The 24,475-nt window shown below is 41.7% G+C and overlaps 2 protein-coding genes across 7 annotated transcripts in view; both read left to right on the top strand.

Annotated features, from left to right (window-relative positions):
- si:dkey-82f1.1 (DENN domain-containing protein 2A) overlaps positions 1–18,324 on the top strand; it is a 35,408-nt gene extending 17,084 nt beyond the window's left edge. For both annotated transcript variants that reach the window (XM_062389930.1, XM_062389929.1), the window contains exons 2-20: positions 1,425–1,511; positions 3,860–4,891; positions 6,681–6,808; positions 8,709–8,821; positions 8,912–9,109; positions 9,372–9,465; positions 10,167–10,217; positions 10,449–10,636; positions 11,020–11,129; positions 11,826–11,895; positions 12,060–12,137; positions 13,078–13,218; positions 13,401–13,549; positions 15,284–15,461; positions 15,576–15,617; positions 15,792–15,897; positions 16,458–16,745; positions 17,181–17,267; positions 17,355–18,324. In XM_062389930.1, coding sequence (XP_062245914.1) covers positions 1,426–1,511; positions 3,860–4,891; positions 6,681–6,808; positions 8,709–8,821; positions 8,912–9,109; positions 9,372–9,465; positions 10,167–10,217; positions 10,449–10,636; positions 11,020–11,129; positions 11,826–11,895; positions 12,060–12,137; positions 13,078–13,218; positions 13,401–13,549; positions 15,284–15,461; positions 15,576–15,617; positions 15,792–15,897; positions 16,458–16,745; positions 17,181–17,267; positions 17,355–17,386 — 3,171 coding nt within the window. In that variant the 5' untranslated portion in view covers position 1,425 and the 3' untranslated portion in view covers positions 17,387–18,324. The remainder of the gene's footprint in view (positions 1–1,424; positions 1,512–3,859; positions 4,892–6,680; positions 6,809–8,708; positions 8,822–8,911; positions 9,110–9,371; positions 9,466–10,166; positions 10,218–10,448; positions 10,637–11,019; positions 11,130–11,825; positions 11,896–12,059; positions 12,138–13,077; positions 13,219–13,400; positions 13,550–15,283; positions 15,462–15,575; positions 15,618–15,791; positions 15,898–16,457; positions 16,746–17,180; positions 17,268–17,354) is intronic.
- A 1,659-nt stretch (positions 18,325–19,983) lies between these two features.
- Positions 19,984–24,475, top strand: part of LOC133955232 (transcriptional enhancer factor TEF-3-like) — a 37,652-nt gene continuing 33,160 nt past the window's right edge. For 2 of the 5 annotated variants that reach the window (XM_062389960.1, XM_062389959.1), the window contains exon 1: positions 19,984–20,269. The gene's annotated coding sequence lies outside the window, so the exon portion shown is untranslated. The remainder of the gene's footprint in view (positions 20,270–24,475) is intronic. The other 3 variants (XM_062389962.1, XM_062389961.1, XM_062389963.1) reach the window with 2 other exon arrangements.

Below are 24,475 nucleotides of genomic sequence, written 5' to 3'. Positions count from 1 at the left end.
CTGGAAGAAAAAAGCATACTAGCCTTTTGGCTCAGTCTGAAACGTTGGACCCAGAGGGACAATTATGTTGTTGGCTCAGGAAAAGTTCCAATTTTTTACATAATCTGATTAAAATGTGGCTTTTTCTATGACTTGCCTCACTGCCACACGGGACAACAATTTGTGGAATTCGGCTGAAGTGGGCTCTCATTCCCCGCATTGTCGGGGGGGGGCAAGGGAGAAAAGTGTAAGCATTAGCTAATGCTGGTTTAAAGTCAGAGGAATAGAGAGAGGGGGGGGGTACTCTAAAGTATCCCAGCACATCTGTAGAAGTCACTCATACACTCAATCCATATGCTGGACTGGAGTGTAGACTGGTTGGATGGATGTGCACATCTATGTTGGTGTGTTTTCAAATGAGGTTTTGCATCTGCGAATACAGCCGGGTGGCAAAGCATGAAAGTCTCAGTGTATTTACCTAGGAGCAAATGTGTGAATAAATGCCAACAGGAGTAAAGCGTGACCAATAACCTCCTCCATCATGTTAACCACATCTGTGCCATGCGTGAGGCCCTTCTACTCCATGCCAACCCTCCACGAGTCACAAGCTGTAATTTAATGTTACATATGGATGGTCTGGTTTTAATGTGTTTTGACAAATAGACCAAGGAATAATTTCAAACTGGCCCAGCATGTCCCCTCACACTCGTTTTGGCACCGCTCGTCTGTAAGAACAGAGGGAAATGTGCAGTGCTGGTAAACACTTAACACATTAAGAAAGTTAGTTTCTGGAATGGAAGGAGATTGCAAAGAGGATCTAATGTGTGTTCAACACTTGCCTTGAAATTACTCCAGAAATGTGTCCTGGCAAGTGCAAAAAGACGAGACACTGAGTGATAACCTAAAGACGTTAAACTGATGGCTCTTATCTGGCCTCCAGTTGTCAATCGATGCTTTCACAGAGCTTAATGCCATTAGAAAGGGAAGTTTCTAGGGTTCTCAATTAGTTTTCCACAATGTCACATGCGTGCTGTAACCTAAGTTGTGTGCCGGCCTTAAGTGGTGTTAAAGCTTCGAATTCAGTTGTTTCGTCCTGCTACTAATAAAGTCGAGATTGACATTTTGGGGGGATGCAAATGAAGCTTGTGAAGTCTGCCTCTTTGCTGCTTGGTTTGAATCATTTTTTTTAGTTTAGCTGTCTGGCTTTTTACATTTACACACTTGAGTTTAAAGTTTCTCGGGAAGCAGCTCTTCTTTTGAACCGTCCCTGATTTGTCAGTCTACTGGAAGTCAGCCTATTTTTTTTTACATCGTCTCAGTATATATATCGTAAAGAAGCTGTGCCATCGTCAATTGCCATTTTCTTTAACACTTAATATCCACTCACCAGTAGATACAATTATATATCTCTAACTGAATGTCTGTTTCTTTGTGTGCCTGTGCAGGATGCCAGCTGCTAGCACCATGACCGGTGGGAGGGCCCTGCTGCTCTGTACAAACACTGACAACTGTATCTACCAATCAGTCAACGGGTAGGTGCCTCATAAGCCTATTTATTCATTAAATGTTTTTCTTATGCCATGTCTTCATCCTCCTGTCTCAGAGATTATTTAATTCCACACATCACAAAGGGAGTGCTATTTCTTTTTTTAAAACGTAAGCTCTGCCTGTGCTGGTAGAAGAGCAGCATCAGCTCCTCCTTGTTTGCTCTTTTAACAACCTGCCTTTGTGCCAGGAAGCAAGTCAGCAATTTCCTATCAAATTAGATTTGCTACGTAACTGGACAATATAAAATATAGTCACAGAGGCCAGCAGTTCCTACAGCCTGATATTTGACCAACTGTTTAAAAGTTTGCGACACTTGGAAGAATCTATGTTAAGAATAGTTAAGAATCTCAAGTTCTAGTATATTGCTTTAAAGAAAAATACATATCCAGAACAGAATTGCAGAAATTAAATCGTTAAACACTTTTACACAAACTTGTCAACTTAAAGATTGAAATTTGTAGAACATTTCTGAATTTATGATGAAGAGTCTCACTTTCAAAGAAGTATTGGTCAAAGAGGCTCACGAAAACTGTCGTATAGAGTGAATTGAGTGCATTTACGTTACTCATCAGCATTCAGCCTAAACTTTGAGAATTATTTGATTGATTATTCTTTAACTTCTAGTTTTGCAGTAAGGAAAGTCCTTTAACACAAGTAGATACAATAATTTATGTAATGAAGATAATATAAGATAGTTGAACACCTCCACAGGTTATATTAGCCTGTTGCTTTGATCTAATCCGAGTTACATTTCCTCCATATTTATTGAAAATGTCTATTCTTTTCTTAAACAAGTTCAAGACGCCTCCTTCTATTCAGGTCAGTATTGTAACAAAAGCAGGGCAGGAGTGCAAAGCAGGGCAGAGTTGGCCATCTGGCATCTGGATGCTGTTACTTCCCCCCTGCTGCCACCATCTAATGCTTCTCTGTGGTCCCTTCTGCCATCCTTTTAATATTCATTAATGCTATTTAGATTAAAATAAAGGGATTTTGATTCATGCCGATGTGGGATTTGAATATTTAACAGTCTGTTGTTTTTAGCGTTGAGCATGTAGTTCTTCAGTAGCCTCAAAAGGAAATCAATACATTCGGTAATTGTCAAAAGTTTAAATAAAATTAGGGAAGCAAATTTCTTATCCGCTGGTCCATTCCATAGTGTTTAGTTTTAAAATGACTGCTTCTTAATCACAGTGTGTTTCACTTCATAATACTCTCGGGGGGGGGGCAGGGAGTATTGATTTACTCTTCTATCTGCTCCAGTTTTTCTCTGACTCTTTCACTTGACCCAATCCTGCCTACTCCTGTTCTCTTCTTTATGGCTTTTCTATTTGACCTACTTCTTCCCCTCTGTTGCTTCTTTCTTAATAGAAAATGCTGTTTTCACTGGGGGACACAGCAGAAGAATGAAGTTTGGGAGGAAGGGAAAAAGAGAGAGAGGGGACCAATTAAATAAAAGTCTGAGCAATGTGGAAGAGAATTATACAGTTGGTTCATAGGTCATAGTTACAACAGCCCTTTTTTTTCCTTAAACGATCTCAGAGGAAATTTGAATCTGTGATTTCCTCTGAGATTTCCTCAAGATTGCATGACTGTTGGTTTTCGTATCCAGCGATGTCATCAGAAGTCACCCAGCGAGGCAGCATTTCCTCTGTTTGTCTGAAATACAATCTTATGATGAATGGGGCTCTGGCCAAAACAGAGTTTTGTGGGTCAGGAATAGAAAAGAAAAGATCCTCGCCTTTGTGTCCTCTCCTGAAATAGCTGCGCTTTAGTAGCTTGTAAACTTTGACCTCCAAACCCAGAGTTCAAACAGTCTTGACCCAGTAATCTTCCAGGAGTGAGTCACGGCTACAGCAGAGGCACCAACCAGACGTCTGAGCTCTTTTAACAAGATTTTTTTTGTTTAACCAATAAACAAAGGTCTGTTTGGATGTAATGTTCACATTGCTAAGGGCCAGTTTAAAGAGCAATGGGGCTTTACAGCGTCCACTGAAGACAGCAATTGATATTTCCATAAAAGTTATTGCACTATAAATTGGGAGAGTTGGCAACACTGTAATGTACTTCCTCCCCCTGTTTAATCTTGACAGTCATTATTTGAAGCAGTGGCTCAGTGGTTAGCGCTGTTCTCTTAACCAAGGTTAGACTCATTGCATGTTTGGGTTTTGCTTAATGTTTTTTGGATTACAGGGTATTTTGCATGTTTATGTGTTTTCTTTGCAACATTTTAAGTGTTAAACAAGTAGAGCTACAAAATATTACATAGGTTTATGATATGTGTCACATAATAATAGTTAAGTATGTTAATTGCTCTGTGAATGTTTCTTTCCAGGCTCCAGTGCTGTGGCTTGAAGGTTGGGGACGCTCCATCATCTGTGGTTCCCCAGCCCCAAGAGGTGTGTGGGTCACCAGGGGACAGAGACAGGAGAGACACAACTGTGTCTTCCAAGCGCCCCCTCTCACCTCTACTCAGCCTGAGCGACAGCCCTGGTCCTCCTGATACCATGCTGGCTCACAGGAGAGCCACCACCACCACTGACCCGAGGACTCCCAACGTGGAGAATGGACTGAACCACAGCAAAACCCCAGCAGGGGTCAAGACAGCCAGCATCCGCGATAAGATCTCACAATGGGAGGGCAAAAAGGAGCCTGCCCAGTTAACCTTGACGGGGACGGCCCCACTGGGCACGACGCAGAAGGAAGTCGAGACAGTGAGGAAAAAGGATTCTAAAGTTTCAGAGGTCCAAAGGACAGAGAGCAAGCGGTTTGTCTGCTGGGACAGACAAGACTCAGGGAAGGAGAACGTTGGAAAGTTGGGAGATTCAAGGCCTAAATCTCCAGAGGGTCTAACAAACAAAGACAGGGAAGTGATACTAGAGAGAGGGCTTCGCACCTCTAAGCCAACAGAGCAACCCGCTGACAAGAAAACTGTTTTAACTCATGTTAAGAAACTGGAAAAGGCAACAAAGGATGTACCTGACAGACCCTCGCTGGCATTCCCAGGGAATTACTTCTGCCCTCCCTCAAAGGAGGAGCTGGAGGAGACGGAGAAGAAGGCGAACGAGCCCATTTTTGGGACTTTTGATGTTGTTCGGCCTGGTGGGTCGAGGAGGAGGAGAGAGGGGGATCCAGAGAATGTATACAGCGAGCCAGGTGTTCCGTCTATAAACCCTCTACCTAAACCTCAGAGAACCTTCCAGCACCACACACCACCCACTAGCCCAGCTTCAGGGGCCGGCTCGGGGAAGGGTAAGAGGAACTTGCCCCCTTTGCCCTCTATACCTCCTCCACCTTTACCAACATGCCCACCCCCTGGAGTTTGCAGGAGACCTTGGGCTGACAAACCCCGGGATAGCAGCAACAGGTAAGCGATTGAGAAGTAAGGATGGGTATAGTTTAGACAACCATGATTGTTATTGACAAGAGAAATAAATTTGGTTTAGAATCTTGTCCTTAAGTTCCAATTAAGTAACCCTCCGCATTCTGTAACCATTTCCCCTTTACCACCAACCAAACACTGATGTGAACAACGTTCCCCACATCTGCTGTACATCAAAACCACAGATGACATCATCCTGAATGTCTCACAGAATTACCTCATTGGTTGGATTTGAAGACTGCTAATATTAATGCAACTCATTCCTTCTGGATGGGGAGAGCAACATGCAGAATGCCCAGTCATTTTGCAGAGTTTGAATTTATAAATGTAAGAATACTTGATCCATCTGCGTTTTCAAGACTTCACCGTTAAGTAGGACTTGAATTCAGATGGTTACAATCAAACTCACTGGGCTCTGTAGGGAAACCCAAAAATGTGAACTCTGCAGTATTGGACTACATCTATTGTTCACTTTTCCCAGGAGTCTGAATTCTTATTTGAAGCCTGGCTTGGATCTGTTACATTCCATACCATATGTGGAGGCCTCACTCTGTTCAAGTGTCAAGCCCTTTGTTTGGTCTAACTGTCTGTCCGTCCATTGGTCTGTCAATCTGTCTGTTGGTCCATCCTCTCTCTGTCGGTCTGTCCATCTGTCTGTCCCTCAATTCATCTGTCAATCTGTTAGTTGGTCTGTCCTTTCTGTCTGTCTGTCTCTCCATCTTTCTGCCTTTGTCATTGAGAGCACTGGGTTTTTTTTTTGCATGAAGCTGTGTGAGCAAAAAGGTACCCTGTTCAAATCCAGGTTTTTCTTTGTGGAGTTTGCATGTTGTCCCTGAGTTTGCGTGAGTTTTCTCCGTGCACTCCCACTTTCCAAAGACATGGATTAAGGCTCGGATTAGATTTAATTAACCATTGTGTGTGTTTGTATATCTCCCTATGTCGCCCAATCTTAGTGAGGGGCAAAAAAAAAAATGTTGCCCTTCTTACCCAATGTCAGCTGGGATTGGCTTCAGCTCCCCCTGCGACCCTCAAATGATAAGCAATGTACCTGATGGATGGCTGGAGCTGTGTGTGAGCAAATACACAGTTATCAATATATTAGGTACACTGCGCATCATTAAAATGCAATGCAACCTCAGGGACCAGTGTTGATTTGCTTTGCTTGACTTTACCTAACCTTACATAATATATCAGTGACAATGCACAGTAGTTAACACAGATGTGATTGTGCCATATTAAGAGAAACGTAAAAGTATCTGCATGGAGTTCATAGAAAACTTCAAGGTAAAGTTAAAAAAGAAACTGACAAAATAAGGCAAAAGGTAGATCTAAATAAAATCGTGTATGAAGAATGAGCATCCACAAAGTCAATGTGCTCTGTGTCAAATCTAGGGGGAGAAAACATTCTTCTCAATAATTCAATCCAATACAGCGACACCACAGTGAAGACAGCTGTGGATAATCAGCTCCATAAGTGTAGGATTTAGTGCAACTTGGTTTAATTTCATGTGTGTGCATGCACGTGGGGCTTTATGCAACCACAGATTCCTATGTGAGCTTTACTCCAATAGCTCTTCATCAGTGACGAAACAGATGCACTCAATCAGATGTGGCAACTAGCAAACGGCAACATCAATTTCCCTGCTTGGCGCCCGGTATCAGACATTTTTAAAAGCATCAACATGGACTCTCTCTGGGATATCAGTCAAAAATCTCTCCTCTTTTGTGTTTGCCATGCAACTCCCCTAAATCTCTCTGCTGCTCTGTCCGACAGGAAGTCCTACGAGTTTGAGGATCTGCTCCAGTCGTCTGCAGAGAGCTGCAGAGTTGACTGGTATGCTCAGTCCAGACTGGGCCTCACACGCACTTTATCAGAAGAGAATGTCTATGAGGACATAATAGGTAAATATACATATTACACCTATGTTTTTCTTTAAAAATGTGGAATATTTCACAGTGCGTCTGCCGTGTGGTGTCAGATTGTTGTCATGCTGTAAATTGATTTGTATTTGCCAGATCTGAAAAACAATGGACTTTACTGTATTGTAACCCTGCGTGTTGTCCTATTTCTGATGTTCTTCATACACTGCGTGACCCCTCCAGCTTCATTTCTCATATCGGTGTGTGTGTCATAGGGTTCAGAAACAGCATTGATGAGTGGGCCAAGCTGTCTTTACTCAGCTGTTTTTTCTGCTCCACTTTTAATTTAGAGCCACGCTGCTTCACTGTTATTGAAAATTATACGTCGAGACCTGACCTAACGTTCATACCTTATTGTCTGCCGTGTTGTGCCAACCCCACCTAGAGCCTGTTTAATTGCATAACGTACAATAGCAGCATTGTGTGGCTTTGCAGCGTAGCCAAGGTTGGCTGCTGTGTCAGTGCAGCAGGGGGCAGGTGAGTGGCTCAGGGCCACCGTGTATTACTGGCAATATCTTCAATGTGTCTTTGGCTTTCATCACCGATCAGTAACAGGGCTGGCGTGTATGACACAGTGTCTGTGAAACTACAAATTCATGGTATTATCAATGAATTGTGGTGTACTTGGTAGCATTTGGTAGATTTTGCTTATTGCAACATAATGCTGCTAGACCAATGTCGCTGCACTATCCCAACCTGTAGCTCTCAGTGGAGAGACCTGAGGTCAACCTGCACCTGCCCCCTCCCCATCTCCCCTAGCTCTCAAACTAGATTTTAGGCCCACTCTAACAAGGTTAATTGACCCACATGGTGAAATTATATCATATATGGATGTGACCTGCCAAAAAGTGATCGAAAACCAATCACGAGAGTGTCACCATTGGCCTCTTACCTCTGCAGGCGTTGCCTTTTACTGCCCCTCGCAAGATGATGCCCTGGGCGTTAGAATTTAGATATAGTCAACCATATCTAAATTTGCCACTTGACAATGGTGTATGAATGATGCTGCTTGTGGGAAACAATCAGATTAACTTTAATTATGTTTGGGAGATGCCACAATTTATTTCTGATCCTTTTACAGCTTCCTCTTCTCATACAGTAGTATTGTTCTTTAAAACAGCTCACACACAGCTCACCAGACACTCAGTGGTGTCCCGCGGGTGAAGTAACTCACTTATACTGCAGCTGTCTTCTCAAAAAGCAGCTCAGGCCAGCAGAGATATAGATAGTGCCGACAGTAATGAATGGGTGTGATGTCCTCCTGGTCTTGTCATCAACAACCCCATGCAAACTTAGTTTCATCAACACACTTTAAACTTTAAACTTCGGATTATGCGTATCCAGACGCATAATCCTATGACTGCCGCAGACTCATATGTGCTCAGCTGACAGCACTCACACAAAGAGGTTCTCATCAGCCGGCGATGTGAAAAACAGAGAACTGATCCCTTGTTTTTCCTCAGAGGGAGAAGGAGCAGGGAACTGAACGTCCCTTTTCTGGTAATCTAGGTACTCCTACAGGTCACATCTGGTGGAGGGATTGACAGAGTAGAGGAGAGATACGGGCAGAGAGAAAGAGAAGAAGAAGCAGAGAGGTTTTTGGAAAATGAAAGTACCTCACTCCATATCTGCAGGGGAGGGCTAGTGGCTAGAGTTACGTTTTATTTAGCTGCGCAAGCATCTTATCACAGTGCTTGCCGGGAAGGCAGACTGCCGCTTCTAGTAGGTCGCCGCACATCTGGAGCAGGAATCGTCTGGCAGAGCACACATGACTGATATGGAAAGAATATCGGCTCTTTTGTAAGTCTGTGTGAGACTGTTGTGTAATGCAGGTGAGAGTGATTCCTAAGTTTTTAACTGAGAATGTATTTTCTTTACGAAGATCCTCCAACCAAGGAGAATCCCTATGAAGACATAGAGCTGGAGAGAAGTTGTTTGGGAAGCAAATGTGTTTCACCCGCCTCATCTTCTCCTGTCCCTGACACGCCAACCAAGGTACCTGATCACCAATAAAGCCCTTTAATAAAAAAGCAGATTTGATGGAGCCAGTTCTTCACTCTGTCTCTCTGCATCTTCCCCCACCAGCTGTCCTCCAAGCCTGGCTTCTTTAGACAGACTTCGGAACGGCGAAGTTTTAAGCTCCTGGAACTCCGCAAGACCGGCAGGGACACTGGCGTTACCTCACCCTCTCGTATCAGCCCCCCCTCCACGCCCAGCAGCCCTGATGACACCCCCTGCCTTTCAGGAGACCCATACAATCGCAGAAGGAGGAAAATTCCTAAGGTATTGGAATCTAAGAAGGCCTCTCACAAAAGCCCCTTCTGCTCTGTCTGTTATTTATGGTGCTGCTATTACTAAGAGAGGTTAAGAGCTGGTTCACTCATGGGCAGGCAACAATTTTTTTGATGGATATTTCCTGTGTGAGATGTGCGTATAGAGGGAGGCCTACCAGAAACTGTATTGATCTGTACTGGTCTTGGTAGGAGCCTTAGAGATTTAGATTTTTGGTTAATGTTGAACCTTTCTTTACCTTTACCTCCTCCAGATGGTGCTGAAAATCAATGGCATCTTTGAGGCACGACGAGGGAAGAAACGCATGAAGAAGGTGTCTCAGTCTACAGAGTCCAACTCAGGGAGAGGTGAGGCCAAGGAAAAGAACAATATTTACCCCTTCCTACTCTTTCAATAAACTACACTATCACTTCAATACTTTCACACACTCACACATGAATACAAACAGACTATAACTGCTTTTTCTCGTTGTTTCTATCTGTGTGTATCCCCCTCAGGTCTATCTTCTATTTCGTTTTCTGTTGGTTAATTTTTTTTATTTGTTTGCAATCAAACTATTTCACTTATAAAAAGGAAAGTATAGAGCCCCTTGCCCCCAAAAAACTAAAACATATAATAAAAGTAATGTGCATACATTTTTTTACACAAAAATACAAGTTGCAATATATAGATACATCTCTAGTCTGTTCTTCTGGTCCTCATCTTTTTGTGATGTTATATAATAGTATGTCATCAATGTATTTTAATACTCTCACAACTGCACACATGCTGCATTGTGCTGCATTATGTTTGGTAGGGCATAAAGACTTTAGAGGTCTGTCTCCATTAAAGCTGTGATACCTCACCATATGTATTCACTTAGTTTTATGGGCAAGGTTACATTTCTGGGTAAGTTGAGATGGACCTGTGTGTCAGAGGAGCGGGTGGTGTTGTGTGGCAGTGGTGAGAATGAAGAGCATTGAGAGCAAGTTCCATGTGTTCTGCGGTTCCTGTGATTGGCATTTGCAGTCTCCTCACGCTGATTTCCTCTCCTCTCTCTTTGATGTAGTGACAGATGAGAACAGTGAGTCGGAAAGTGACACGGAGGAGAAACTAAAGGGTGAGTGTCTTTTCCTTACTTACAAGTAAAAAGAGGAATGTGTACTGATTCTAGTTTTCTCCCTTTGCATCGCTCCACTGTGTTTCCACTAGCTAACATCATAATATAGACGGATGGAATAACAGATCACCTCACATTGTGTCCACTTGGTGTCCCTCTTTCCGTGCGGGTGTGCACCCTTGACAGGGATGTATATTTGCATCACATGAAACGTGTTTCTCCCTCGCTCAGCACACAGCCAGCGGCTGTCATCAGTTCAGTCCATGCTGCGGCAGACGGGGCGGTACCGAACTCTGGAGAGGGATCTGATGGATCTGCAGGAGAGAAAACTCTTTGAGTATTTCATAGTTGTTGCACTTCACAAGACCAAGGCCGGAGTTCCATACCTGCCAGAAGTCACACAGCAGTTTCCCCTCAAGGTAACAGAGGAGAGAAATGGGACAGAATTAAAATAAGACGTTGCAGATAAGATGAGATGAGATAATTCTCTTTTACTGCACACAGCAGCAAAGGGGGATAGTAAAAATAGACACTCTGAAAAAGTTAAACGTGTGTATAAGTAAACATACTTATACACACAAGAAAATGTAAATAAATAGAACAAAATGTATGTATAATGTAAATTATAATATAGCAATGCCATGGGAAAGGAGCATATATCCTCAAGGTGGTTCATTATTAGCATTATTACTATTATTTTTGTCTTCATCAGTTCTTTTTATACTTTTCTCTGTTTAACTTACTTTCATATATGATTCAAATGTCAAATCTTTATATATTCACTTGTTCTGTTCTTATCCAGCTTGAGAGGAGCTTTAAGTTCATGCGGGAGACTGAGGACCAGCTGAAGGTCATCCCACAGTTCTGTTTCCCTGATGCTAAAGACTGGGCGCCTGTCGACAACTTCCCCAGGTCAGTTAGAAAGTGTGACGGCTGCCGCGGCACATAACAACAGGGATTCAGGCATTTCTCGTCAGAGCGGTAATAGCTCAGCTAACAACCACTTATTAGTGAAGAGGCCCAGTATGGAGATGACCTTGCTCCTCATAAAGACGACTCTTCCATGTTTCATCATATGGCACTGACCATGACAAATGATGACAGGGAGCTTGTGTGGATTTAGCACCTAACACCTGGTTTGCGATCACAAATACCGCTCTTTTATGTATGCTGTGTACAATTGGCCATGAAACCCAATACATTCAGCCTCTCATCGTCTTCACTGTTCCGAGAAGAGAAAATATGTGTCAGGCCGGTGATGGCTAATAAATACCTTGAGGCAAATGTCGGATGGTTGAGGGGCCTTTAAATACACACCTGCAGACTGAGTCAGTGAACTGGCTGACGCTCTCGCCTGTCGAGAAGGTCATCGCTTGTCAACGAATACCTGTCAGGCAGCGCTGAGGACGTGTTGTGTGGTTATTTAAAGAGTAAGTGTGCTCTGAGGGTTTCTACCTCTCAAGTAAAACGTCTGGCTTTTGTTTGCAGACGTTCAGTCCAGAGTGAAAGTTTTACCACAACAGTCTATTTTGTGTGACTTTTACATCTCTAAATAGTTTCCAGCGCGTCTGAATAACCTTTTTTTGTCTCTCTCTTTTATATCTCCAGTGAGACGTTCTCATTTGTCCTGACCGGTGAGGATGGAAGCAGGCGGTTTGGCTACTGTCGGCGATTATTGGTATATGCTCTGCCCCTGATCACTAGCTTCTCCTGATATTTATATTTGTTCCTGAGTGTACCTTTTAAAGTCTCTTTCTTCTTCACTGGTCTAATCCTGTGCATAAATTCAGATGGGCATAAATTGAATTCCAACGTTGTTTGTCGTTGTCTTGCTGCTCACAGCCCAGTGGTAAAGGCCGTAGGCTCCCTGAGGTCTACTGCATCGTCAGCCGCCTGGGCTGCTTCGACCTCTTCTCCAAGGTAAATGCAATGACTTAAGCACAACCACATATGTTCACTTGAATCCATTACTTGCATTACATTGCTTAGACCACATATATTACATGAACACAAGCATCCAACCTCACCCCCTCCAAAATAGAGAGCAGTACCACCATCATCGCCCACAGAGCTCCACCCTTCTCTCTGTGCCATACTTTCCTCACAAAGCCTCCTGGCTCCAGTACAGAGTCACATGTGAACTGCAGCTGATGTGGTTTTTGCTATGGAAAATGTTCCCTGTAAGGAGCCTCAGATTTATTTGTTTATTGATCTGTGCAGTGTTGTTGCTAATGTGGTTATAGAAATACCCACAGAGGAGTAAATCCAGTATAAATAGTTAATAGACTGATAGCTGCCTTCACATTGGAAAAACTCGGTGCTGATGATTTGCTGATTGTGTTTCATCTGTACTTGGTATCATAAAGTTGTAACTCTGTACAGATGTGTGTGTATAGAGGGGGATACATGATTGATTCAGGTTGTTAGGCATTTGGTGTAATGACTGATACATGTTTCCACTGCATCATAAAAAAAGCATGATTTTAATTGTAACATTGTGCAGCTCTAAAACATCCATCCATCCATTATCTATACCACTTGTGCTTTGAGGGTTGTGGGATAGTTGGAGCCAATTGCCAGACAGATCACACCTATGGCCAATTACATAAGGTCAATTTAGAGTCTTCAATTAAATAGCTCTGCAGACACAGAGAGAACATGCAACTCCTCCCAAAAGGGACTCTCTGGTGAGCAAAACTGGGATTGTCTATCAGCTCTTATCTATTGAAAATATTTAATTTGACCTATGAATCTCAGCTTTGAGTTCTAATCGTTCAAACATATCTACAGTGCACTCAGAAGAATATTTGTGTTGCCAAGTATACTCAAGTTACAGAGTGCCCTTCTCTGTCATCTCCAGATCCTGGACGAAGTGGAAAAGAGGAGAGCAATCTCTCCTGCTCTGGTGCAGCCTTTTATGAGAGGCATCATGGAAGCTCCCTTCCCGGCTCCAGGAAGAACCATCACTGTCAAAAACTTCCTGCCTGGCTCTGGGACAGAGGTAAAATGATGGTGGTGTCACTGTGGAAAACAGTATTCCCTTGAGGCTCTGTCCGTTTACTCAATCTAACTAGAAGTTCTTTAAATCTTCATGTTAGTGTCTTACTGACACGTGTGCAGTGTGTAGATTATTATGCGATAAGCTTTCTCTTTTTCTTTTTTTCCCCAATGTGTTTTCTGCAGGTGATCGAGTTGTGTCGGCCGTCAGATTCCCGACTGGAACATGTGGACTTTGAATGTCTCTTCTCCTCCTTGAGTTTGCGTCTCCTTCTGCGAGTGTTTGCCTCTCTCCTGCTGGAGCGCAGGGTCATCTTCACCGCCGACAAACTCAGGTGGGCTCCAGCTGCATATTGTTACAGAGCATCGAAGTTGGTTTCTCCATCCCATCAGCATGCATGTGGAGTAGTTGCAGTGTTTTAATTATTGAGTTGGATTAATCCATTACGATCAGTGAAGGAGGGTTTATGATGCTGAGAGGACCAACAGGAAAGAGTTTGAAGGATGTCGAGGAGTCTGAGGAAAAGAAGATTCCGCAAAGTGTGAGGGGAAGGAATGCTGTTGTGATATACCGTCGTCTGGGGAACAATCACCACTTGTCTGGAAAACTGTCATGGACGTCAGATAGAAGGAGCTAGAGACTCCAGAGCAGAACACGTGTGCACAGTGACGTCATCACACCCACACACTTCACTTAAAAGCTTTGACTCTTAAGCTATTATCACTGTGGTCAGGGTCAAAAGGCTTTTTTAACTGTTGTGGTACACCTGGTTCAACTTGTGGGCTCAGCGGAAACAGTCATTGTAACCTGATAGAGCAGGGATCACCCTGAGGGTTCAGGCAGTCTAAATACTATACAATGTGTTCAACGCCTTACCAAATACACACTTGTACTGTCATTTATACAGGCATTAGAAGCATTTGTCATAATTGGACCCTGAGTCATTTCACATTCTCTACCATAGAGTGGAAACTTGGCAGCGTCAGTCAGTTTTTTAATGAATTAACTGTGAGCAGACCCACACGTGCATACGATTAATTTAACAGCGTGGATAGAATGTGTTTGCTCCTCACACTGTGTTACATCACACCCATGTTAAAGATGCTTTTAACATTCCTCTCTGACTAAATGGGTTTGTTGAGGCAACAGATATCTAACTTTTAACATTATGTTCCAAATTGAGAGATGGCTTGCAGGAGAGCTGGAGAGGCTTTTTTTTTTTGAGTGGTGTATTTCAGCACCATCTTGTGGAAGAGATTGGATTAGACTAAACTCTAAAGTAAAACACTGTGCTCTGACAAACCAGTTATTTAGGGTTCATCTAAGTTTGTTTATTTGTGTTGCTTATTATAACATTGCATTAGTCAAGCCAATTATAAATGTCTATAACTTTAATTAGCTAAGATTCATTAAATGGACCAAATAATTATTAGGAACATAAACAGTTTTTGTCATGCGTGTGTCTCATAACATCCTGTGGTGCAAATGAACAATGGGGAATGGAAACCCATGTCTATAGCACATTATAAACATGCTTACAATGCATCATAGTACGAATAAAGCTTTTTAAAATCATAGTTTAAGCATTTGTTACCATCTATAACGCTTTATAACAACAATAATATCCATAACCCAGTATAAAACATTTTAGAATGAGATGTCATAATACATCATGCTTGTTCACCCATAACCATTATTATCCCCTTAAATACTTTACGTTATAATGCGTCATAATGTGACGATAAGTAATCATTGGGTGCTCTGAGTAAAATAATGAAATTCATGATATAAAGGCAGATATAATACTTCACAAGCTGATTATAAGTTACTATACAAACTCTAATAAATGGATATGAAACTTAAACTTAGGAAAAATAATTCTAACCTTTATCTCAGCACTTGCTAAATTCAAAGTCTCTTATAACTACAATACATCTTATTTATCGTTTTCAAATGAATTTGATATATAGACTTTTTTCTAATAAATCATTTTAATTTAATTTACAAAATAATGCAATTTATCTGTCTTTGTCAGGTGAGCACTAACTTTCTTTCTCTCTTTGTGCAGCACATTGTCTCAGTGTTGTCATGCGGTCGTGGCTCTCCTTTACCCCTTCACCTGGCAGCACACATACATTCCTGTGCTCCCGCCCTCCATGTTGGATATCGTCTGCACCCCGACACCGTTTATAGTCGGCCTCCTCTCCAGCTCCCTGCCTCTGCTCAAAGAGCTGCCCATCGAAGAAGTGAGGCCGCCTTGTGTTTGTGTTCGTGACGTTAACCTTGAGTCTCAGCTTTTCCTCCTGCTAAAACAATAGGTCCAGGAAATGACAATCAATCTCCCTGTAATCTTCCCTCAGGTCCTGGTGGTCGACCTCGGCAACAGCCGTTTCCTACGCCAGGTAGGAACCACAGAACCACTCAGGAAACATTGAAAACCCATCTTTAATAACAGGGGCTGTCTCATCCTTTAAGTCCATTACATTTGTAGTGGTTCTAGCAGATGTGGAGTAAATATGTTAATTCGCTGCAGTATGTTGACCGAGTTTTCATCTGTGTCCCTGCGCACTGCACAGCTGGATGATGAGGACTCCATTCTCCCTCACAAGCTGCAGGCAGCTCTCGAGCATGTGCTGGACAAGAGGAGGGAGCTGGCCTCTGACAAAGGAGATCTGCCCAATGGTGACAGCACTCTCATTAATGCCTTTGCTAAGATGCAAATCTATAAATGATTTTATTCAAAATACCAAATACATTAAAAACAGTGCCGTAAAATAAGACGGTGTTAGTAGAGGTGTATACTTTCCACAAATTTAGAGATTAGTTCAACACTACACTACATTTATGGTTTTATTTAAATGTAATGTCTATATATACAGACAGTAACCCACATAAACAGACACTTTAACAAAACAAGAGCTGGGGACTCTGTCTAGCTGTTTTTGTCAAATATCCAATAGGATGAGAGGTAATAAACAGTTTTGCTGTGTACACAGGTGAACATGTCTATTTTGTGTGAAAAGAGAGATGTATGATTTTGGGACTATCCTTTATTTTCAAAAATGTAAGGAATTATTTGTCTAACAGTGAGTAGACAGAAATACCTTTATTGATTTGTTGATTTATTATCTGTTGATCAACATGGTATGACCTGTCTGTGCATCCAGTCGGCTCTCTGAAAGACATAAAGGTTAAATCTGTGTTTTTCCTTCCCTGGCTCACCGTCCTCTGCCTTCTCTCAGACTCCAGCTCCCTCAGCACAGTGGTATCAGAGGCCTTTGTGCGTTTCTTTGTGGAGATGGTGGGTCACTACTCCGTCTTCATGGGCGGAGCCGAGCGGGAGGATGAATCTGTGTCCTCCCCCACCTCGCCCAGCCCTTCTTCTTCTGCCTCCTCGTCCTTTCAGCGCGAGGCCTTTCGCAAAGCGATCACTTCCAAAAGCTTGAGGAGGTTTCTGGAGGTGTTCATGGAGACACAGATGTTCACCGGCTTCATCCAGGAGAGGGAGATGCGCAGGCAGGGCCTCAGAGGTACAGAGATTGTTAAGGGTGTCCGAGTACAGTTGATCAGAATAATAAGTATACTGGCTGAACTAACCTACTATGTAAGTGAAATGTAACTGAATCCTGTGGAGTTTTGACGATATATTTTTCCAAGGATAAAAATAAAGTTCAGGGATGTTGTCACTTCCATTCTTTTGTGGGTTTTGTAATGCATCCTCTTACTCACTTACCGACTAACTTGAATGATCTCAGTACTGACAGGACTTGCTTTGATAAAAAAGTTGAGTATAAAGGTATTTACAACCAATTTTCATGTTAGGCTGTTGTTGGTCAAATATTATTATTCAATATATTTATTACCATGGTTTTTACTTTTCTTTTTTAATCTATCGTTTATCCGGGGGTTTCCGCACAACATTTATCTTGAAATATGTCTCGTTTTGATTTTTTTATCCTTTCCAGGTCTGTTTGAGGTGAGAGCACAGGAGTACCTGGACTCCCTGCCTGGGAGCGAGCAACGAGGAGTCAACAAGTTCTTAAAGGGCCTAGGTTAGTGTTACTGTACAATCTGTCTGTCTATCCATCCGTCCGTCCATCAATGTCTGTTAATCCCATTTACATCTTTTGCTTTTTCAGGAAACAAGATGAAATTCCTCTCCAAGAAATGAACCTGGGACTCGGGATGGAATCTGCCACAGTAGGAAATAGACTCATGGTGAGGTGAAAAAGGAGAAGAGAACATGCTTCCTGGACGTGGACAACGCCGGGTCGGAGACGTGTCTGTAGGGCCAAGAGTAACGATGAGGCCCTGGACTCATAGTTTGCGAACATGAGAGCCTCTGGGTAAAGTTAGCGGGGAGCTCTCAGCTTCATTAGCAAGTCATTCCATTAGTGCTGTGGAGGGGGTCACACAGCACGGACCAAAACATGAGGAATCACACAGTGTCTAGTTTCACACTTCCCAGGGTTCTGGTGTGTTACAGTCAGTCCCAGCAGTGTGATACTGTAGAGCACGGCACAGTGGAAAGGTTTTTAGGACCAGTGGTTCTTTTTTTTCTTCCTTATTCAGTCTCTGAATCTATAACCTTTTGTACAATACTTTCTCATTACATTCCAAGTATGTTCTATAGAATCTTTTATAAAGTCAATAGTACAACTTCTTCTTCAACAGGAGGCTTTTAAGTTAATTTATATTCTTTTTAGACCAAATTAATCTGTCTTGTTTTAAATTTTTACCTTAAAACGAGTGCAAAGAGATATCCTGTAGTTTGTAATAGGCTTTATTTAACAGAGTCTAGTACAGACTGTTTGTAGACCACTTTGGGTTGTCGGGTATATGTACCACTGTTTGAAGTAAATGAACTTTCATTTGAAAACGTAGGAGCATGAAAAGAAAGAAAGACTGAGGAAAATGTAATTTTGAGAACAAATGAAAATGTGAATCCATCCGTGACTTGGGTTTTACTAGAGGAAGTGGATAGGTGTGATGTTGAAGAATGACGTGTATTTTAGGTCAATCAGCATCTGTGTGTTTCACGAAAGCAACTAGATCTGCCTTAAACTTGATTGAGAATGCAATGAAACTTTATTAATAAAGTGATTTGAATTAGACCAATGTCTCATCTCTCTTTCCATTTTGTCATATGAATATGCAGGACAGGGCCTGTGGTGAGAAGATGGAGGGAGGAAGTGGGTTTGAGGTTGTACCAAGGAGGTGAAGAGAAATAGGGTAAAGTGTCTTTTTTATTAAATGGCCAAATCACTTGTGTGAGGACATTGATTGAGCAGGACATCTCCTGATAAACCATCACCCTCAACCACTGTTGACTTTAGTAAAACAAACATTGGCACATAGCTACTTGTTTATTTAAAAAGAAAGGTAACAATGCGTTTGTCATTACTCATGTCATAACTAGAGTAAATCAACAGGACACATTACCAGCAGAAAAAGAAGTGTCCTGGAAATGTGTTCAGTATATTACTGTCATTATCCTGTTCAAACAGACGAAATCAAACCATGCAATACCAAAAGTATCCACTAGAGGAGTGTGTTACCCACTGTATGCTGTCGTACACTTGTTGCCTCAAAGTGTCCAAGGTCCAGAATCACATCTCAAACAATCAGGTCTTTAATGAGTTCAGCGGCAGGACCGTGTCCAGGAGTATTATCGCCTCTGTCTGCTCATGTCAGCATATGGACCAAAGACGGTTTAAACACTACCATCCACAGGTGGATTCCCAAAATATGTTTAAAAACGTACATATCTAAACTTACTTTATTTGACATAAAATAAGCTTTTATCAAAAACAACGACAACATCGCCTCTCTAACTTTTACAAATCTTGACAGAGGCAACCTGAAAGTCGTTTATAAGGATGACAACACTCAATAACCATCAAATATAGGTTATAGCTCCTCAATGTGCTGCCACAATGCAAAAGCTTTAGATTGACGTACATATAGAGGTTTTATTAAATTGTTATTGATGAAGATATTAAATGTTGATACTGATTTATTGTCCAGCCTGAACATTGTACTTTAAATTTACGAGAGTTTGATGCTATGGAGAGTCTCTAACATTACACATGTTCAAAATGCTCTGTTGGTGTAAATATGAAGAAAAGTGGAGCCATCATTGTTCATAATAACATGACGAAGATTTTCAAGAACAAACTGTATTGACAACATTGATGGAACTTGTGCTTTGCCTCACAGCATCAAAAACAACAGATAAGATAATATTAATTATCAGAATCCCAAATACTTTTTTGCTCCCGAGGGGAAATTAGGTTTTGTTACATTTGCTCCAACCAAGAATGGAAATATACACAGGTTAAGACAACAACAATAAATAGAAATACCAATATAAGGCAGAGCATGAAATAAAAAGTTGCACTAAACATGTGCACTATAATACTATGTATTGAAAGAAGCCAAATGAGAATATGTAAAAAAGGAAATAGCATGTACAGTACACAAGACACGAATGCGGAGCACAGGCGCATCAGGGGCATTTACAAACAACATGAATCACCAATGTATACAATAAATAAATAAATAAATAAGTAACAAAATGTAACGGTCGGTTTTTATTAGATTTCCCAAACAGCAGCACACACCCCCCCACCATCACCACCCTTTCCTTTCCTGTTCTCTCCTCCCCTCCTCCCCCTCCCCGTGATTACGTGTTGACCGGTCAGACCTCTCTCCCTCCCCTCCCCTCCTCTACCCTCCCCTCCCTCTCTCTCTCTCTCTCTCTCTCTCTCCCTCTCTCTCTGTTCTCTCTCCTCTGGCTTTTTCCGGGCTTCATGTCATACCACGGCTAATTCCTGAAATTCCTGCCCTCCTCTCGCTTCAAACAAACGGCTTTAAGGAAGCAGACGAGGCAGCAGAAAACAAACAAAGGAGAAGAAAAAAAAAAGAGGAAAGGAGAAGCCCGGACTGAGGAGGAGAGTCACTTCATTCATTTTTCAGAAAGAAAACAATATTTAGAAAGTCAGGAGCAAAGAAACTAGATATTGCTGCACCTGCGTCGGGCCTGTTGCTCCGGGTAAGTTTCCTCCATGATTCTCCTCGGACATCCTGTCGTGTTGTGTTTACTCTGCTCCACGTTGAAGTGCGTCTCTTGTGTCGCTCGCTCAACTTTGTTCATGTTGTTGGACGCGAACGCAGCGGGTTCTCTGCGCTTTCCGCCCGAATCCTCCTCACACGCTGTCCGACACCACATTCCTCAAATATCTCACATTTCTTCGCTCAAATTCCGACATTTTTTCCCTCTTTTTATGTGTGTGTGTGTATGAGTGTGTGTGTGTGGTTTCCTGTGCTGCAGCCGGAACTTTTTGCTCCGTATTATTCGAAGGAATAACGTCACCGGCGCGCGGTCAAACATTAGCGCCTGTCTGGGTAAAAGTTTGACACCGGGGAAAACCGAGATAAATCAAACCGAGTGTATTTATTAACTCGCCGGCGGAGGCTTCTTTTTCCTCCCGTGTCAACAAGTGTGAGTAGACTGGAGGTGGACTGGGAACGTCACTGCTGCCTCGGTGCTGTATTTGTCACCCGTTTTGTGATGGTCAGAGTTTTAATGAAAACACAGATTTGAATTCGAATGTGATGTTAATAAGTCACCGATTAAAATATTAAACTTCTACATTGAATGTTTTTCCTTTGATCCTTCACCTAAGTTTAGTAGAAGTTGAAACAAAACGTGAAAATTCCCCATGAGATGTAAAAGCTAAATGTGTGTATGGTTTAAATGAGTCACTGTGCAGGACATTTGTCTCTCACAGAGTTGTATATATTATAATATATAATCGGGCTACTTTGCTGTATATAAAATATGAATCATTGTTATTGATACATCAGTATCTGAGCAGTACTTTAGTGTTGGAATAAACTGACTCTTGCTGTTTTGTATAGACTTTACTGTCGTGTTTGTAAAGTGCAGAAGTATAATTCCCTCTGAAATACAGTGAGGTGAAAATATTATGCAGCAGCAGGTTGAAGATGCGAGAAATTCTTAGTGAAAAAAGTAATTAATAATTATACTTAAGTTAATCTAAATGGTCACTTTCCATCACTGAGGTCATTCGAGTATCAAATGTACATTGTTTGTAGAATGGCTTCGTTTTATATGTGTTTACAAATTATGAATCTTGTAATATTCCTACAGCAGGGTGTAAGCAGCATTTTAATGCTGTTGCTAAATGAGATGAAATTATTCTGATCTATAAACTCCTCTTTGGCCTCATATTGTATTGGTTGACCATGTGATCCACTTTAAAATCTGTGGTTGATCATGTGATACATTTTTTTAAAGTTTTGGTTCATCATGTGATTCATTTTAAGGTCAATGTAAACATTATAAACCCAGAAGGGAAAATCATGTAGTCATACCAGAGTCTCAGTTAGCACACAGAGGCACACAGAGGCACACCTTATGCACACACAATCACATACACCCACAAACACAATATCTTATGCAATAGGATTACTGACAAAACAAAGTGTCCAAAAAGAGGGGGCCTTGTGTAAGAGTATTTAAAAACTTTACCAACAAAGGAAAACAAAAGAAAAATGTAAAAGTATGAAGTAACAAGAAAACATAAGACATGTTGTACAATATATTGAAATAAATTCACTTTGTTACTTTTCCACCAGTGATAGCGTGCTGTGTTCAATAGCCTAATACATTATTGCTGTGCATGGATGGTTTCATTTAGTTTTCTGTCTTTCAGTTATTTTTCTGTATCAATAATATTTGAACTATAAACAGTATCCCTTGTTGTGTGGCTGCTGTTGCTGTTACTTCCTGATTGAAGCCTGTTAGATTATCTTAAATAGTTCTGTTAGTTATGTGTTGAATAAAAATTTCAACAACCATCTCCCATATGTTTGCATGAGTCTGCTACTACGTATAATCTATTGCATTACATTGATTCAGCTGACTGACTGGTTTTAGACCTGAGCAGTGATGCAAATTAGCTACAATCAAGGATTTAATATACTTCAGTGCAATTTTTGTGTAAAAAGTAAATTATTTCAATTAACCTGATTTTATAGCCTTATAGAATTAATTAGCAAACTTGATAGTGAAATATAAAAGCTTAAAATGAATTCTGATAGGAAACTAAGAAATTCCGTAAATATCTAAAATTGATAAGATATTTTAGAATGAATGAACCATTTTGTTTTTATATTTTAGCTTAAACTTTTTGCCGTTGTTTAGCTTTTGAACATCATACTCAAGCAAAGGAGAAGAAAAAGGGTGACTCCAACTCAAATTTTGTAAAAATAATTTTATGTTAGCCCGGCTTTGTGTTCAGATTCACTGAGCCGCTGCAGTGGTGAAAAGAGCAGTGTGCGCGTGTAGAGCATGTTTTCGGTCAGAGTTCGAGACAGCTAACACAGGACTCGCCGGGCTGTGCGCATGTGTGTGCGTGTGTATGCTATGGGGTCCCACAGGGCAGCTGAGAGCGCTATGTTTTTCCACTGGGGGGTAACAGGTGTAATGGAGCAGGGTGGCGGTAGGGGTTAAAAACACACCTGTCAAAGCCTCCTCGGAAGTGTGTGACAGCCACAGGAGTTCTTTTTTTTTCCAGGCCTTTAATTTTCAAGGCTTTGGAATCATTATTGTCTCAGATGATTTACTTGTATTGCCATGTGAACTGTAAGTATGTGTTGGTTGCACTTCAGTAGCATTTGTGCGTCTGTGTGTGGGGCTAGATGTGTGTGTTTGTATGTCGGTAAGAAGGGAGGTAAAAAGTATGATGAGGGAGCAGGGGAATCTGTGTTCCGAACTTGTTCGCGATTCAGAGTGTGTATGTTGAGTTGCCCTGAGACAAGCCCTCACCATAGTGGAGGAGTTTTTCTTTTTTCTTTTTGCTGTGCTCATCCCACATAGCGATCATTCCTCCTCCGCTCGCACGAGAGAAACGAATAATGCCTCAGATATGAGCCTTATAGAACAAAGACTTTCTGCACGCCCCCTCCCTTCTCTTTTTCTACCAACTGCACTGTGCACTCACAGCTCTGGGCACTGTGTGTGTGTGTGTGTGTGTGTGTGCGTCTGTGTGTGTGACTGTGTTGTTTGTTGACTCCAGCCATGTCTTATAGATCTCTCTTTGTGGATGATCTGATAGACCCTCTGTCCTTTTTGACTCCAACACTTTAGGTAATGACAACCAAGTCCTCACCTTCCTCTCCTCTCTCTGGAAGGAGCTGCAATCATAGCACTGACATAGTAATATTGTTATTATTGCCATATTTATGTCTAATATTCACTTGTTTTTGGTCTTTAGCACTCCTGAGGAAAATGTCTGGCTCCTTAACTGCTAAATCATCCCATAAAGCAGCTACATATTCAGCAGCTAGTTGCCAACTCTGCTCGTTCACTGTTTGGTGCTGAGCAGGAAAAGTTTTTACACAAAAAGCAGCCATGGGAATTGAGACTATGAGCGATGAGACTGAACCAAAACAGTAGAGTGGCTGGCTGTAAAATCAAAACAATTAGCTGAAAGACAAAACAAGACCTGAGTTTCAGCCGTTAATTAATAAATAAGTTATAAAGTTGTGTAAAAATTGTGCTTGTGCATTTGGAGTAGCTGCATAATGAGCATGAATCTAAAATGGAAAACCCACAGGACTGTATACACATATATGTGTGTATACATATGTGTTTGTGTATGAAGCCTGGGGGCTCCTGCTGGTCCAGCCCAGTGAAGCTCGATGCCAGAGAACATGTCCTCTCAGCGAAACCCAACAAAACACACCTGTGTGTCTCCAGTGGCTCACACAGCGACTCTCCATCGTATACCCTGATCCCATACTGCTGCCTTCTTATTTCAGAATACGTTTCCTGCCTTTACATTCCCAGCCTGATTAGTAAGAGATTGCGACCAGTATACGCACACACACACACACACACACACACACACACACACACACACACACACTCACACACACACTGTTTACCTCTTAATTAATTAAAAAATGAATAGGTAAAATGCAAAATAATACAATGGTTTCAGGTTATGATACGTGACAACATCTTCAAGACTTACGGTGGAATCATCTGAGTGTCTGAGGTTTTGACCATTAAGGACCATTTGATAATCATTTGGCCTGTAGGAAATTGTGATGGGCAACGTTTACTGTTTTCTGGTGCGATGTCAACTGAATTGTTACTCAATTCATTGAGACAATAATCAGCTGACTAATTAATAATGTCAATAGTCATTAGTGTTGCACCCATTTG

Source organism: Platichthys flesus, chromosome 6 (assembly GCF_949316205.1).
Source record: "Platichthys flesus chromosome 6, fPlaFle2.1, whole genome shotgun sequence".
NCBI lineage: Eukaryota > Metazoa > Chordata > Actinopteri > Pleuronectiformes > Pleuronectidae > Platichthys > Platichthys flesus.
This window is presented reverse-complemented; position numbering and strand designations above follow the sequence as displayed.